At 31.8% G+C, this 18,718-nt stretch overlaps 1 protein-coding gene across 3 annotated transcripts in view; it reads left to right on the forward strand.

The window, feature by feature from the left end:
- Window positions 1–13,277, forward strand: part of LOC118201005 (uncharacterized) — a 66,709-nt gene extending 53,432 nt beyond the window's left edge. For 2 of the 3 annotated variants that reach the window (XM_035373013.2, XM_035373015.2), the window contains 3 exons: window positions 6,178–6,477; window positions 11,465–11,565; window positions 12,830–13,277. In XM_035373013.2, the coding sequence (XP_035228904.2) occupies window positions 6,178–6,477; window positions 11,465–11,565; window positions 12,830–12,877 (449 nt within the window). In that variant the 3' untranslated portion in view covers window positions 12,878–13,277. The remainder of the gene's footprint in view (window positions 1–6,177; window positions 6,478–11,464; window positions 11,566–12,829) is intronic. The other variant, XM_035373014.2, reaches the window with a different exon arrangement.
- The last annotated feature ends 5,441 nt before the right edge of the window (window positions 13,278–18,718 follow it).

Consider the following 18,718-nt stretch of genomic DNA (forward strand, 5'->3'; position numbering starts at 1 on the left):
TTTCAATGTAAGTTGTTTAAATTGCTTCGTTTTTTGTGCTAATACTTTCTTTTTAATTCTGTAGACAGGCATAATCTCTTGTGTAGTTACATTGTTGAAGTTCTGTAACTGTTGTTTGGAGAATTCCGACTAACTTATCAATCGAAATTTTCTCGTTTTCAGTATCGAGTCACTTTCTTCACTATCGGTAGTGGTATTTTCTGGATTTAAAACCATACTACAGATTTCGTCATTCATTAATTGATTGATGATTAAGAAGCATTGTCATCACAATAAAAAACTTCTTTTATATCATCTTCATTTATTACTGCTTCTCCACATTTCTTTACAAAATCCTAGGAGAACTACACCCTTAACGACAAACCGGGAAAGTGCAGAATCACCCACTGCTTCGCGCGTTTCTCAAAATAGCCAACTTGAAAATAACAAGTCAAAGAATTGCAACTAACTTATCAATCGAAATTTTCTCATTTTCAGTATCGAGTCACTTTCTTCACTATCGGTAGTGGTATTTTCTGGATTTATAACCATACTACAGATTTTGCCATTCATTAATTAATTGATGATTGATAAGCATTGTCATCACAATGAAAATCATCTTTTCTATCATCTTCATTTATTACTGTTTCTCTACATTTCTTTACAAAATACGTTAATTGGAAAATTTCACCTTTGTTTCTCGATATCCGAAAACATTTAAAATTAGCGGCTGTCATTGTCAAATTTAGCTCTCATTCACTATATATACAGTCAAAAGTCGTTAATTCGGACACCCATAATCCGGAATGATCTATAATCTGGAACTCAAAGCTACAAACTTTCTGCGCATGCGTCGCGTTGATGCATGCACGTAAGACCTTTACGTCTGCGAATATGCGTGTGCACATGCACATAATACGTTTACGCATACGCGTTTAATGTATAACGGATATTATAAGCTAAGCTAAAATTATCTAATTCAGTTAATGTTGCAGATTGCGTTGTTCCTTAATCTTTGAATTGGATCCGGCTTATTATTTTTTGCAGACTGTTAGAGCAATTTTATAAAAGTAAGCTTGAACTTTTGATTATGTCAAATAGAATTTCCAATATATATTTACTAATATGTAAAGGATCTACAAAGTGAAAGTATGTTTCGAAGTCCATTAAACAAAAAGTGGAATTGCTGCAAAAAATGGATAAAAGCATATCCTTCGTTTCTCTAACCATTCCGAAATCTGTTTATCAATTTCACGCTGCTCTGCGGCAGGGGGAAGGGGAACGCCGTGGCACGCAATGAATTGGAAGTTGATCTGTCAGCACTATCCTTATCTTCAGGGCAGATGTTTTTATTTTATTCGGCTTATGATTCCTTACTAAATGTAGTATTTCATCTCGATGTCCTCCGTCTTTGATATGATTTAAATCAAATTCCTCATCATATAATTTGCTTCCGATAGTGAAGAAAGTGACACAGAGGTTATTGAAATTGAAAAAATTTCGATTGACAAATTAGTCGGTATTCTCCGCGGAACTTTGTAACTGAAGAAGAAATTATGTCTGTTTATAGAATTAAAGAGAAAGTATTATCACATAAAACGAAGCAACTTAAACAACTTACATTGAAAGAAATGTTTAATAAATTAAAATAAATATTAAGCTTTTTTTTTTTTTTTTTTTTTTTTGTAAATTTTGATACCCTTTAGATTACTATTGTTCTTTATTTCATAAATTGTGGTTTCATATTTTTAATGTTATAGTTTCTGCATGCCTACCAGATTTAAACTGATGATCTATAATCAGGAAAACTCGATAATCCGGAATCGCGGAAGTCCCGACGAGTCCGGATTAACGACTTTTGACTGTATTTGGCTGTGCATCGTGAGCTTGGCGACTAACGTCAAGTTATTCCATTAAATTTTATTTTGCTTCTGTCACGCACTGAGACAAATAAACCTGAATTGTATTAATTTTTTATTATACTTATGTCTATTTCTTGCAGAATGTCATTCCCTTTCTTCTTTTCAGAGTTCTGAATAAATAAATTCCCACATATTGAGGGACTGCGCTAGATATCTTACCGCCTGATGCAGTCTCTGTAGGTCCTAAATTCTGTGGCGCAGTACGAGCCCTGGTGGCCGGTTTTGGGTTTATGTGAATAACAAATCAGTTATTCGTAATTCAAATAGCCCTAAATGTAATCTTTGTGTCTATGAGTATCATAAAAAAATCTATTTTTAGCATATGGAAAGAAATTTTTCGTCAACATTTTTTAGCTCATTTAACTTAAATCTGTAATCATCGCCAAGCGTAATGTCAACATAAAAGGTTACCATACTCCTTTATTATTCAATTACTAACATAAAAAAATTTTTTAGGCATCGCTACATGAGTCATTATGCAAGTTGTCATGTTTTGATAAACATGCAGTGAGGAAAGGAAAGCATAATAAATAATGATTCGCCAGGTTGGATCACCAGATCAACGATGTATTTATGTGGAATGTTTCGGTTTGAGGTGTGTGCTAAAACAGATATGCGGCAAGAGAGCCAAATTCGTACAAATCGTACAAATTTATGCTACAAATGATTGTTTCCTCAACAACAAGGCACTTTATTTAATGTTGAAGTGAAATTAAGAATCAGGACTCCAGATGTTTCGTTATGCGCAGAAGGGGGGACCAAATACGTATGCGTAAAGCCTACGAAAAAGACGTTATTGGTGGTTTTGAGGTCCAGATTTTAGATCATTCCGGATAATGGACGTCCGAATTTCGGACTTTGTACTGTGTGTATATATATATAATATATAAGTCATATGTAATTGTCAAATTTTTAGTGTTGTACCTTTTAGCACAGCCAACGTGCATTATGCGGATAGACTGGAATTTTCTTAAAACACACAGCTGGAAAACCTGGAAAAGTTGGGGAATTTCATTCTCCTGTTTAAATGGCAACCCTGTAGTAATGATGTTAGAGTTTTTTTACTAGACGGAATAAAAGAAACAGTTTCCTATGTATACTTTTAACTGAAGAGAAATAGATTATTTGATTTCTTTAATATAAAAATAAAATTGTTTTAATTTACTTATAGCACAGTAAGTATGAAAACACGTTTATGCCTTTCATTTTAGAATCTATACAATTAAAATTTAATTTCAGTTATTTACTTAAGTTCAAATTGAAATTGGCTGTTTTATGAAAGCAAAAGTAATTTCACTACTTAAATTTGTGGGAATAAATTTACAACTTTTTTTAAATTAAAAAGTAACGAAAATATAAAAACTCCTCCACCTACATTAAAAGAAATACTTTCCAGGAATTGGTTTTCTGTTATAAAATTTCCAAATATAAATGTATTTGCTTATTTAAATTCGGCAAAGAACTGAGGTCTGCCCCAATAAAAAGAATTCCATGAAGTTACATTTTACCTTAAAATCAGTTTTTCTTCCCCTTTATGGCAAAGACTTCACTTTAATTAATTAGTGTTTTATAATATGCAAATAAATTAGATAGTTAGATGTAATTTTTAAGTTTATACAGTACAAAATCCATAATCCAGACTCGTTGGGACTTCGGCAATTCCGGATTATAGATCATCAATTTAAATCTGGTAAGATGACATGCAGAAATTATACAATTAAAAATATGAAACCGTAATTTATGAAATAAAAAGCAATTATGATCTAAAGAGTATCAAAATTTGGAAAAAAAAAAAAAAAAAGCTTAATACAGTACAAAGTCCGTAATCTTGATGTCCATTATCCGGAATGATCTATAATTCGGACCTCAAAGCCACAAACTTTTTTTTTTGGTATGCTTTACACATGCGCTTTTAATGTTACGCATGCATGTTTAGCACAAAAAACGAAGCTACTTAAACAACTTGCATTGAAAGAAATTATTAATAAAATAAACAAATAAATATTAAGCTTTTTTTTTTTTTTTTTTTTTGTAAATTTTGGTACCCTTTAGATCATAATTTCTCTTCATGCACGTAATGTGTTTACGTATGCACGTTTAATGTTTACGCATACGCGTTTAGCAGAAAAAAATGAAGCAAGCAACTTGCATTGAAAGATATGTTTAATAAAGTAAACAAATAAATGTTAAGATCTTTTTTTTGTAAATTTTGATACCCTTTAGATCATAATTGCTCTTTATTTCATAAATTACGGTTTAATATTTTTAATTGTATAATTTCTGCATGCCATCTTACCAGATTTAAATTGATGATCTATAATCCGGAAAAAACCCTATTCCGGAATCGCCAAAGTCCCAACGAGTCCGGATTACGGACTTTGTACTGTATTTATTTGTTTATTTTATTAAACATTTCTTTCAATGTAAGTTGTTAAAGTTGCTTCGTTTTTTGTGTGGAAGTATGAGATCATTTATAATGTGGCACTAAGTACCACGCATGGAAGTAAGTAATTATTTTATGAATAATTTGGAAAAATAGCTGAACACGATGAAAGTACTGCATTAAAATGCATAAAATCAATTCCTTTTTTCACATTATCTTTTACATTAAAAACAACAAAAGGTGAATTATATCTACCAAATAAACCTGATTCACTAAATTAAAATTTCTAAACAGCGAGACAGAGATGAGAGTAAACTTTTGTTAATGGCCCTTGCTTCCACACTCTTTGTAATACAAATAAAAATTAATCAGCTGCCAATATTTCTTTTTGTTCATAGCATTTAAATTATGCTTTTATTATTACATATTAATTATTACTGATAATCATTCACATCAATGTACAATAAACAGTGCTTACCTGAAAATATAGCACAGACGATGTGTTCAGCGAACAGAACTAAAAAAAATGGTCGCGAAGATCCTTAAGACAAACAAACGCTATGCAGACAACAAACTCTTTCGTCAGTCTCTCTTGATAACACTATATATGATAGAATGTGAATTCATTCACCACAGAATATAAGTTCAATGATTTCGAAGTACCACATGAATGAAAACACTCTATAAACTGTTAATATTTTTAATAAAAAAGAAATAACCAAAATTGCAAGCTATTAGCATAAAAGAATAATTTATTTAGAAAAGTTTACTGAAACACATAGCAATGAATCGGGTAGAGAGAGGTCAGTGCACAAGAATACCTCCCGTTAAAGAAGAATTACGTGAGCAAGGTCAAGAAAAGTCAGGGTGGGATAGACTGCGAATTTCTTGTTGTCACATTAAACATTTGCTGCGACGTGTATGTGACATTCATATGACATTCACATTTACATCACAATGCGACGGTATACAGTGGTCACAAATGTAATGTGAAGAAAATGCAACATTGAGACGTCACTGCAACATCATAGTAACTAAGTGTGCTGTATGTGTTCATACTGGGAGTTTAAACTAGGTTTTATCCAGGCGAATGGACCAGCTGAGTGGTTAGTTTTCATGATTTTCTCCCATGTGTAATGGAAAGAGAGCCAGTTTCTCTTAGAAAGTTCTGCATGAAAGCATCCCTTTTCCCTAGGCGGATAGCCATTGCATGCTTTGCAATATTTCAATAACCCAGCATTCCTGCCTGCAGCAGGAGAGAAATGACATACAGTCAACTCGCAGTTAACGAAGCCATCTCTAAAAAAAATTTTTTATGGTAGTGCAATGGAAAACTTTCTGAGAACATCAGAATAAAAGCAAATTCTCTTTGGGAAATAAAGTAGAAGAAAATGTGTAGGGTAAAAGATGATGTTACATCATTCCACAGCAGTGTATCATTTAATTGTGCATAATGTGGAATATATAATTATTGTTTAATCATCCATTAAAAATAAATTTCTAAATTGTAAAAGTAAATTTAAATGTGCGGACATTGATGTTCTGTTTCTCATTGACTTTTTGAAATACAAAAGTAATATAATTTTTAAAAAAATTTCTGTTTTAAAGCATGTTCAAGTTTTGAATGTCAGTTCAACTTACGTAACCAATTAAATTTATTTAGAGCACAGGTAAAGTGCTAATTATATTTTCTTGTTGCTGATAATAATACAAGTTATTCCTCTTTCATGTATTTTTTTTAATTGCAATCGGAATAATCTTGGACATTGTTCCCTGTATTACCCAATCATTTGAGAGTCTACTGTATATACTACTGCTGTATATACTGTATACTACTGTATGTATCCTAAATACAAAGAACATTTCTTTGATATTTATATTTTTCTTTGGTAGCTAACAGTGTATATACAATGGATATGCCTCCTCCTTATCCTGGAATATATCCTCCTCCCTATGCTTTCCCGCCGGGCTCTCAAGCATATCCTCAGGCAGGACCTACTGGCCTTGTCGGCTATCCTGGAGGGCCACCACCACCTGGATTTGCTGCCGGAACTGCAGGAGCTCCACCTCCTGGATCACAGCCACCACCTCCATATAACCCTCAACAACAACCTGCATATAACCCCCAGCAGCAACCCCCTCCTGGAGCGTACGGACAGTATAATGGAGTCGCTCAGCAGCCACCAACTACTGGTATTAATGATTATTTTAATTGATTTATAATATATCTAAAGTTCTAGATTATTAGTTCTACATTATTTATCAAAAATCATCATTTAAATTAAATCTCCAGTTTCTAAAAGTACTTACATATTTTCTCATTGATTGTGAATCAACCTTCTTTATATTCACTTAACCCCTTCGCGCCGACTGTCACGTATACGTGCCAGCAACAAATGCACTTATCTACCGGCCGACACGTAGGCGTGCCAGAGCAATGTTGCGTTTTCTACCGAATGTCACGTATTTGTGCCAGTACCTAGGAACGTTTTTCAAACTATAATTTCTGCCACAAGATGGCACTGTATGCCCATATGATTTCAGATACATGTATATTAGAGCTTCTACTCGAAATGAGAGAAGCATGACTCACATACACGTGTTTTTGATTATATAAACAAATGGGGAACTAAATGTTTCCGAATGGCGTGATTTATGACATCTCTTTAAATCGCACTTTATTCACACGTGGTAGTTGTTTATTGTAAGTAGAAGTTTTATATGCGCTAAAGCGTTGAGTATTTCGGTTTACAGTTCAGTTTTTAGAAAATAATTAGATCTTGTTAGACGTGAATTCTTTCTGTTTTTACCGTTTCAATGTCGAAGCGTCGAAAATGTTTAACAGAGCATGAAATAGCAGAAATGATGCAAAATATTTCAGATATTGATTCTGAAATTCTGATATTGATTCTGAAAGATTAACTGAAAGACATTTTCCAAAACTTTGTTCAGAAGAGACTGATAAGAAAATGAGACGACGATGCTTCGTTTGTTCACATTCCTGGAAAAATCCTCCAAAATGGCAAATGAGTTATTACGAGTTCAAGGAATGTAACGTAGGACTGTGTGTAGATCCCTGTTTTAAAATTTTTCATACGAAAAGAGAATTTTAAGTAATATATTTAGTTTTCAGATGTATAATGTTAAAAGTCATAAAATGGTGAGTAATTAAAATAAAATGTGTAAAATATGCATTTAGACAAGAAATAAGGTAATTAAAGTATATATATATAAATATCTATAAAGCATAAGCCGTTTGAATACTATATAGAGCATTATTAAACAATGCGTTGATACTTCGGAAATTTCATGGATTTAGGCTTAGTAGCAAAAATGCTCCCGGCCCTGGAGAGACGCTCGCGGAAGACACTGCCGGCCTCCGCGATAAGCGCGCGTTTTCGCTACCCGGCTCGAAGAGGTTAAGTCAAGGTAATAAATTGCTGTCATTTATAAAGTATTTTTTAACAAGGTATTGTTAAGTGAACACACGTTTAAAATTTTACAGTCACTAAACAAGTGAAAAATTTTCCAGCAAACTGCCACAATGGAAATTACAAACTAACAGATAAAAAATTAACTTTGGATTTCATTTCGATATTAATGGAAAATTTTGATGTTTGCAGCATTTTAAAATTCACAATCATTGGAGCTCAATAAATATTACTTCCATCTCATGTATATAAATATATATAATATTTTCTCTCACTGATTGTGAAAATTGCACAGAAGTCATGTTAAATGTGTATCAGACATTCTGACTGAAATCTGAAGGAATAGATCATTTTTTCTTTGTTAGATAATCATAGATTATTCTATCTTTAGGTACCTAATAAATAGATATAAGTTGCAGCATATTAAAAAAAAACTTGAATAACTAATGGCATAGTTTTTTTCAGCACTGGGTGTTTGTTACCAGTTTGGTTTCGCACTGTGGTATTTCCTGCCCTCACTGTGCATACAAAAATTAATTTTGTTAATTGTTAAAAATGATGCATAAGGGAAATAAGAACCTTTGAATTTCAACACTCTAATGTGCTGGTTTCCTTATTTTTCTGTTTGCAATATCATCGATGACATTCAAGAAGTTTGCTTCATTATCCCAATTGCTCTTTGATAGATGTTATGATAGGATTTCTTTAATGCAGGGTACTCATTTTTTTGCTCTTAGGTGTTTCTTAATCTATTTGTCAGTGAAAAAAATTGGTACTTCTGTTATAGCTGCCCCCAACCATATTTAGAGATTTTAGAATTGCACCAAGATCAGAGTTATAATTTCGCCAAGCTCATGAAGCATGGATCTAAAATTAAACAACACATATAATAATACTCACATAATTTCCTTGTAATATATTTAGAATCCTTACCGTATTATTATTATCATATGTAATAATTCCACTAAACAGCGTGCATATTAAGCTGTTTGTTACACCATGTGATGGATGTCAACCCAAGAATACATAAATCTAATACCAGTGACAAATGATATTTTGGAAGTGGTGAACCAGTTTCCAATGTGGAAGCCCATCTTCATTTTGTAATTTTTAACATTGTACCTCCAAATAGTTTTGTCTTTAACATAAAGTTTCATGTTGTGGCCATTTTCGCATACCCATTTGTCACGTAAAAGACATCTTTATGAAAGTGATATGGCATTACTTGGTAAATCAAAGGTTGTTAATGTCATATTCACTCACACACACACAAAATATATATATATATATATATTTAAATAAACAATGTGAGTTTGAAGACGTCATCAAAAATGAAAGATGATAGAACATGTGCCTAGAGCAAAAAACAAAATGATGCTAATATACAATTACGTAGTGAGGTATACTGAACATGCAGTCATTGCTAATGTATAACAACACACACCCAGATTTTGGCGAGATATCTCGTTTGATTGACGATTCATTATTGGGGGCCCACTATAACAAAGAAGTACCAAAAATTATCTCACAATAAGGAATACTTACAGCAATTCTGTGGAAAAATCACAATAGAATTATGACACTTGGAACTACATTCTTGAGACTATTTTGAAAATGAACTGTAAAAGTTAGAGCGCAGCTGGCTACATCAATATTTTTTTACTCATGTACAACATGAATACAAGCCAATACTTCTTTCATAAAACCAGTGGAAGGCAATTCTCAGTTTTAAAGCCATTCGTACAGGGTTTTAGTCCTAGACAGGTAACTGCATTGAACTTTGGTCTGATCCAATAAATATATCAATGTTTCTTTTTGCTGTGTATAATATTAATAAGGTATTTCGTTGTAACTGTTTGTAAATCTATAAAATTGTTTTTGCAGTCCTCTCTATGTGCTTGGTAGTTCACCATCACTTTATATGTTAACCATGCATTCAGTATGTTCAGCACATATGCTTATTAGATATAGCCAATGTTTGCTGTTTGTTGGGTCAATTAGAAAGCTCTGCAATATTTTTAATGAGAGTATGTTTTCTTCTGATTATTTTGTAACTGTTGAAATGGAATCAGTTTGACTGAATGATGATAGTTCGAAAAGTTCACTGACTGAGTATGATCAAATGATACTTTAATGTGATCAAATATGATCACCTTGATTGATATGGAGTCATCTTTATTAAAGTGAATGTTTAAATGCAATCTTTTCTGCTCGAGATGCATAATTCTAGCATGTATTGTGGCATAATTTTTCTTTTAGGGCAGAGCTAAGAATGCAGAACCTGAAAGTTCATTTTAAGAAAGGAAAAATTGCATTTCAGATTGCACATAAAATGTGTGCTGTATATGAATAAAGTGTTTCTGATGGCACAATCTTAAAGTGGTAGAGGTTAAAGAGCAGAAATTTGAGCCTCAAAGATGATGCTTGCTCTGGATGACCATACTTTGTAAGCAAAAGCCTGTTAAAAGAAACTATCATTGGAAGCCCATGTTATACAATTCAGGGATTATCAGACAAATTTTCCAAAAAGTATATAATCATACGAAAAAGACTGGATATGTCGGGCACAATGATGTGTTTGGTAACCCATACTTTAATAGAGTAGAATATGCTTGCTCGAGTCTCAACATATGATTCTCTGCCAAAAAGAAATCAAGAAGCTCCTATTTTTGAAAGGGTTCATTACTGGAGATGAAAAGTGGATACTGTACAATAATACTAAAAAGGTCATGGGATAAGTTAAAAGAGCGTCCTTCAGTAAAATCAAGTGGGTCCTGCATTCCAAAAAAAAAAAGTAATGCTTTATGTCTGGTGGAAATACAAAGAAATTGAATACTGACCACCAAATCAAATTTTGAAAACTCATCCTAAATGGCAGTTTTGAAAGTGGAAATGGAAGCAAAACACCAAAAACTGACCGATCATCTTGGTGTTGTCTTCCATTACGACAGTGCTTGGCCATGCATTTCGATGTTTATCAGACAAAGTCATCTTAAGTATGGATGGAATATTGTATCACTGCCTTCCATATTCACTAGAAATTGCCCTCTTGGATTTTCATTTTTTCGGGTTACTTCAGAATTCTCTGAACGGCTTGCAGGTCACTTCTTTGGAGACTGTCAGGCAGCACCTTGAGAATTTCTTTAATAAACTCAAGAACGTTTTCTAAAAAGTAATTTTTCAGCTGTTTGAGAGTTGGGGAAAAATTCATGGAACAAAATAATGCTTATGTGATTCAATGAAAATTTCTTTTATTTTTGTTCTACTTCATTTGTATGTATCATCAAAAAGCTCCAGAACTTTAAGGATGACCCAAAGTGTCCCCCTAGTATTTCAAATATTCACTATATATTTTTTATTATTATTTATCATATACTTGATATATTAATTGTGTTATCAAAGTAAGTTTTAATATATTACTCGAGAGTATGGTTAGTTGATGCACTTGGCAGTGCCCTAGATTTTTAAAAATTTTTGCTGGACACTGGGCTGCATTGACATTGGAAGGGGCACTCGTGACTTCCATGGATGCTGTTCAGTGGTTGGTACTGCTGTATGCTTTAGTGATACATGCAGAATTATAGTTGTTCATTTATAATAGCATTCTTAATTAATGTCTTTTTACTAACTATATATAGCTTTTAACTAAAATATTTTTAAGCTTCAATAAAATCCATATTTTGGGATTGGATAATTTTGAAATTGTTGATTGTGTGTCATTAAAAACACATTTCTCATTTCTTGCTTAGATTCAAAAGCAGGTGCTCCCCCACTATATGATTTTTATCAAGATCCTTACAATTCACAGATACTCTATGCACAGCAGAATATGAATGGACATCAAAATCCTGTAAGTCATATTATTCTTCCTTTTCTTATATCAGGAAATAGGGTTTTTTTTTTTTTTTTTTTTTTTTTTTTTTTTTTTTTTTTTAATTGTTCCACAGTTGCCAGCCTCTTAAAATATGGAAAACTGGGAAATTCTTGAGTCAAAAAGGGAAATTTGAAGAAGGTATTTACTGTTCAGTACCACCATTTCAAAAGAACTCCAGATTTACTTATATTTGCTTTATAATCAGTAAATATAATTCTGATATAAAATATGTTATTAATAAAAAATTCTTAACTTTATGCAGCATGGGATCAGAAGAGGGCACCCCTAGAGTTGTTATAAACCACCAAAATGGTGATAAAGTGCTAAATGTGGTTATTCTCTTTTTTTTTTTTTTTTTTTTTTTTTAAAAAAATCCTTGGTTTTACATCATTAGGACAACCTTTCAACCACCGAATTTTGTATTTGAACATAAGAGGTTCATTCTGGAAATGAAGTCTTTTTCTTTGTTCTGATACTTTGTTTAACCAGCGTTTGGAAATTCAATATGAGTGGTTAGTTAGTTTAATCTGAATTATTTTTAGACATTAGGAAGATTAAAAAGTGCACTTAAATAATATAAGAATGTAGAAAAAATTTTTCAAAATACAGTAAATGTTGATAAAAAGAATGGTAAAATATTTAGGAAAAAATGAAGCATTATCATTTCCAGGTTTTTTGACCCCTGTTTCATTGAATTGATGAAGCATAGAAACAATACAAAGAACCCTTATCCTGTGTTTTTAAAGTGCATTAAAATTTTTAGAAACCATAGTCTGCAGTTCAAAAGCAGCTCGGTTTAGATCACAGTAAATTTTCGGATTTATATTTATCCATTTTTAATTGCTGAGATTTTATTGATCCAATGCTCTTTCATGAAATTGCTAGTGAGCCACCATTCTGAAAATTAAAATTGTGCCTTCAAAAGATTTAAATGATGCCAAGTCCATGAAACTCAATCTTTTATAAGTAAATAACATCAGTGTTATCTAATATTGAAAGTTAAATTAATCTTTTGTAAGCAATGTAACCGAATATCAATACTTCATTTATTCGAGTATAAGACAAAAAAAATTTTACTAAAATTTAAGCTCAAATAATATTTTAATAGTGTTAACTTTGTTTTTTGTGCCCAAATGTTAGTTAAAAACTAATTAGGACCAAAATGTTGTTTTGTGTATATAGTCATGCATTTAAATCTTCAGCATTATAATTTTTTTTTTTTTCTTTTTAATGATTTCAGCAGGGGCCTCCACCACCATATTCTGAAAATAATAAAAAGAACCAGTAAACTGGATTACCTGGAAAATGCTGCTAAAAAAGGCAAAATATACTGTGGGATGAAATAAGCTTTTGAACTTCTTGATTCTTACTTAGTTTTGTTTGGAAAAATATAAAAAAAGCAACTGTTCTGTCGACTATAAATGTTTTAGCTTATTTCCTGTACTTTCATTTATCTTGTATAGTATAAATGTTACTAGTGCCCCATAATATTCATGATATAAAAAATGTTGAATGAAATTTATATGTAAATTAATTGAATGTTATCTCTGTTGAAAAGAGGTAAGTAGCATTCCATGTATTTTTATGTGCATCAGATTGTATCAAATATATATATACGCTAACTTCAGATTCTGAATTGCACCTTGTAATTTTTTTCCATCAAGAAAATAAAATGTTTGAATTCTATATTTTATGCTCTCTTTTTTTGATCATAATAATAATAAATTACTGTTTTTCTTCGTATATAGTTCATAACAGTATATAAAAGTTGCAGTGTAAGGTCTATCAGGACATTGTGGATCACATCATAACAGGAAATAGTTTACTTTTACCCTCCCCAGTGGCTTAGTGATTAAGACCCTCCCCAAACATTGAAAGAGTTAGTTGGCTACATGGTTGTTTTTGTCATTTTCTCTGTGTAACATGAAATATAACCCTTAGAAAGTCCTCGAAGTCACCCTTTCCCGTAGATAACCCTTGCGTATCTTGCTGTATTCAAATGATGTAACCTAATATTGTTACCGAGTGTATTAGTAAGAAAATGAATTGCACTTTGTTCCTTAATTAAAGTTAATATTAATTTTAAAAATCTGAAGGGATAAGATTTTACATCTCGCCAGATGTTAAGATTTTTATGATCTCAGCGAGTTGACATTTTACCAGTTTGCTGTTGGACTCATTCCTGTTAATATGACCTTTTTTTATTGTTTTTGGCTTTTTAACTTTGTTATTAAACATTGCTTTCTTTGCTTTTACGTCAAATAAAATTCAACAGTAAAATCACAAAATTTGAAGATCAGCATATGTTTAGAATTTTCGATAAAATGTTAAGTGTTACAGTTAATTATTTTTTGTTTTTCTCAGTTCATCATGCCAGTATTCAGTCTTCTTAATAAGATAACTTTACTTATTCAGCATCACTCTTGATCATCTTCGTGCTTGTGCCTCCCCCCTCCCCCCAGAATTTAACAGCAAGATCCCGGTGTATTTAAAAAAAGCGTATCTTTAAAATTCTTGATAGAGTTTTAAGTTTTGCAATATTTTTTATTATATTTGGTGTATCATTTTTTAAAAGCAGTAAGTGGTGATAACATTAGGTGACATCATTTTTTTAATATTCTGTATATTATATCTTTTCAAGAAATACATAGCAATAATATTTGGTGGCAACATACTTTTATTTGAAAAGTGTTTTAGACAAAGAAGTGAGGATTAGGATTAATGGCACTTCTTGTGCTAAACAGTTTAAGAAAATTAACCTTTATAGTGATAGCAAAAGCAATGAGTTAATTAACCTACTGTAAGCTTTTCATCTTACGTAGCACAGAATGCCCTAGGAGAACTCCCATTTTCATTCTACATCATCTCCACACCATTCCTAAGTTATTTGCAGTATCTCAGGCATATTCTCCCGAGAATATTTTGGTGATTTTTCTTTTAGTTTTCACAGACTATGTAAAGCATATTGTTTATACATATTCTGGAAGCATATAACCAAACTTGCACCAATTTAAAATGTTCCCTAATCTACTGGAAGGAATGTGCCTGAATTATTCAGGGTATATTTCATGGAAGTATTCTTCAAAAGTATAAAATGCTGTCTTTCTCTTATTCTTCGGTAACATATGAAGTCTTGAAAAAGAATAGGTTGGGAGGGTTTTTGAATATAACCCCCAAAGAAAATCTCTTAAGTGTTGTCAAAATAAAATATTTGTCTTTCTAATTATTGACCAAATTTTGGAAATGTTCCCAGAATATGTAAAGACTATCCCTTAGATAGTTTTAGGAATATTCCTGTCATATACAAAGACCTGCAGACATTGGGATATGTCATATACACTGTGTCCTCAAAAAGCTTTACTTTTATAATTTTCACAATTGTTGGTCATAAGCATATATGTATAACATATAAATTAAAATATATTAAATTGACCACTATGCCTGCAGCCTCTTTTTTATGCACCTACACATCAACTACTGCTATATTATTACGCTAAATTTTTTTAGTCCTTATAATCAGCGATATCTCTCTCGTGAACATAACTTTTGCACTTAAGTACATTATTCTGCATCGTGGTGGAAACCCATAAAGGCAAAATCATAACATAACTGGTTAATGAACATTTAAACCTACATGCTGGGTATACATGTTTCCTTCTATTATAAAAGTTAATAAATAATCTTGTATATTAAGGTCCTTTTATAAAACTGGTATAGTTTTCTGAAAGGCAATGTAAGAGCAAAAGATATCATCATATACTCGTGTTTCTTTTGGTTTATGTGATTACAGCAAGCCTCAAGGGCTATCTGCCTAAGGGAAGGGATGTCTTCGTGGAGGACTTACTAAGGGAAACTGGCTCATATACATGTTATACTTGGGGAAAACCATGAAAATGCCCATGCAGCCAGCCTGTTCACAAGATTTGAACCTCAAGTCAAACTACCAGTATTCAGCGACTTTATCACTCATCTGCTGGTGAACATCATATACTTGGCACAGTTCTGTTTAGTATTTTATATATTGAATGAATGAATGTAATATAATTTGTGACTGAAGCTAAAAATTTTTCATGTTGGATTTGTACTCGTATATACCATTTTTAGTCATAATTTGTGTTGTCTTTATAAGGAAGAACAGAGAAAATTAATAAGGTATAATAAAGAAAATAAGGTAATTTTTATACACAGGGTTCGTAGCGGTCCTTATAAGTGCTTATAAGTCCTTATATTTGAAAATAAAATATAAAGGCCCTTATAGGTGCTTACTTTTTCTTTAAAGCCCCCCCCCCCCTTTTTTTTTTTTTTAGTGCTTTTTTTAATGAACGTACTATTTTTCCCCGTACCAAAGCCGAAACTAAATAAACAACGTTTCTTCCTAATATGGAATGTCAGATTGGGAATCGTACTCCCGGAAATAGCTTTTCCCCCTTTCTCTGCATTAACATAACCTTTGGTGTGCACAAAGAGTACAGACAGGTGCCCGTATTTCTATTGGTCAAAAAATTGCGAAAACGGTAGAAAATGCCGGTACCGGCATTCTTTTCCTCCCACCCAAATACTACACTCGTTTGAATTTCTGTCAAGATCTTTATAATTTGCATTCTCGTTCCACTTGGTCAGTTCATATTCGTGTTTATTATGATCGTTATACTTATATTATGAGCATATGTATGAATGTTTATAGTAACATAGTTGCAGTAACTGCTGAGTTATAGTAAACTTCCAAAAATGGTTGTGTTTTAACACAGATTAGCTTTCTTAGGAATAGTATTCGGAATGGCTTAAATAAAGGGAAAGTAATCGAATAGTCAAAATAATTTCATTTTTTTGGCCAATACATTATACAGTACGAAGATTGGGAAGTTCTCCCCTTTCTCCGCAAAATCTTGAATATTGAAACTGTTACAGTTCGCTGCAAAACAAGCAACGGACTTTTTTTTGTGTGTGTCACTTTCCAATCTGGATTGAATAGGACTAAAAGTTCTGCGGTCTACCAACCCAAGCGAAGAATGATTCTATTTCGGAAATTTAACGCCATCTGTTGAAAATTAGAATTAAAAACACCCCGGTTATTTAGTTATTTATTCTCCCAATACCGGCAGCTGTTGATTCTGATTGTGTAATATCATGCAGGGAAGAATTACGGCGCACGAATTGTGCAATAACATTTGCGATATTTTGCAGAGATAATTAATTTTGATGTTCTGTCCGAGATTTGTTTATGAACACTTAAAAGAGTTTTACTGTGCTTGCTAAGCAGAAAATTTTTCAGTTCCATTGGTTTATTTTTATATGATACACATATCGAAATGTCAAAAACATTTATTTAGCAGAAAAATCTAAAGAGCGACTACAGTCTACTCTCCCCTCCGCTCCTCTTTTTCAAGTTATGCTTGACTGTCCAAATATTCGCCAATTTCCAAGTATGCGGGTTAGTTAAGCTTTTACTATTAAAGGATAATTAAAGGATAATTGCATGAAGCAAATTTCTGTCTTCTGATTTCAGAAATGTTCCTCTTTTTTACTTAAATTACTTTGCTTGCAATATCTGTTAAGGGAAAACTGATATACAATGAAAATTTAGAAAATGTTCAGAATTTAGATTTAAATTATTTAAATATCAATATGAGTGGAAAAATAAATTGTATTTATTATTAGGTTCCAAGCGAATACAATAAATATGCCTTATTATTATTTATTTTGTCTATTTTGAACTGAAATTTCATCATTAAATCTTGTAATATAGTTTAGTTCTGCAGTTTTTTTTCCTCTCATTGTAAACTAGTTCTGTAAATTGAACTGTTATTTAAAATTTAAAAAAAAAAAGTAATTATTTTCCATGGTTGAGGTAATGCTTATTCTCTTAATAAATACTGCATTTCTCATATTTTAAATTACAAGTCTAATTTTTAAGGTTATGCAGTTGTGTATAATGTAATTAAACAGGTGCTTATTTTTTTTCTTAAAATGTACTTGAAAAGTGCTTATTTTTTTAACTAAAATGTGGCTATGAACCCTGATACAGTTAAGGAAAGTAGAGGCTATCTTCCTTGAAACCTAGAAAAAGATTTTTAAAATGTCTGAATTGATATCATTATTATGTAATTATGCTGTTATGTGACTACATATTGAGGCATTATAGAGACTCATTTTGATAGATTTATTTGTTATACAATCATTCTGACATCATTCATGTTCAATGACTTACCTATTATTCTTGAAGTATGAAGTAGTTTGTGCTTGTTTTTAATGAAGATAACATTGTGCTACCCGTCATTTACTGTGGAACGAACTGCAATTGAAAGCCTAACTATAGCTATGTTTACTGAACTTTCCGGACGGAGGTTGTACGATTGATTGCTTGTATTTGCAGGTTTTGTTTTTTTGTTCTCAGTCTGTTTTAACCAGTAATTTTTTTAAATTTCTTTATGTTCTTGATACTACCTTTTGCATTTGTTTGCATTTCTTACTTTGGCTTGGACAGATGAAAACACAGATTACTTTTTCATTTCACCAACCTCCTGATGACAGTGGAGCGAAAAATGTAAATTTCATTTCAGTTTTGCCATGTTTTACACCCTTTTCTTACAGTTTGTCGTTGTACTTCTAGTCTTTTTGCATATGTTTATTCTGAATTGAATATGAGATGCATCTTAAATGTATTATTTATTTATTTATTTCGCATTTTCTAACTGTAAGTATAGGAACAGGGAAAATGTATGAAAAGTTAGATTTCAGATTTTAAACAATTTCTGTTTTAAATTTAAAAATATGCAAAACATGAATCCAAGTGATTTAAAACATTTCTGCAGTTGAAGTCTGTGACCAATGGTTATAGACTTTCAATTGCAGAAATGGCAAACTAAGAAAAAGGGTGCAAAACATGGCAAAACAAAAAAATGAACTAAGAAATTTCTGCTTTTCGCTGCACCATCATCAGGAGTTTGGTGAAATGAAATAAGTGAAAAATCAGCTTATTTCTGATCCGACATAAACGTTAAAACTTAGAAAAATAATCTAAATAGTTTCTGTTTTTATCATTCCAAGCCAAAGAGTGCAAACAAATGCAAAATATAATATCAAAAACATAAAAAATTTAAGAAAATTACTGTTTAAAGTAGACCAAGTC

This window comes from Stegodyphus dumicola, chromosome 9 (assembly GCF_044657685.1).
Source record: "Stegodyphus dumicola isolate Sdum_Otavi_A_Nest chromosome 9, ASM4465768v1".
Lineage (NCBI taxonomy): Eukaryota > Metazoa > Arthropoda > Arachnida > Araneae > Eresidae > Stegodyphus > Stegodyphus dumicola.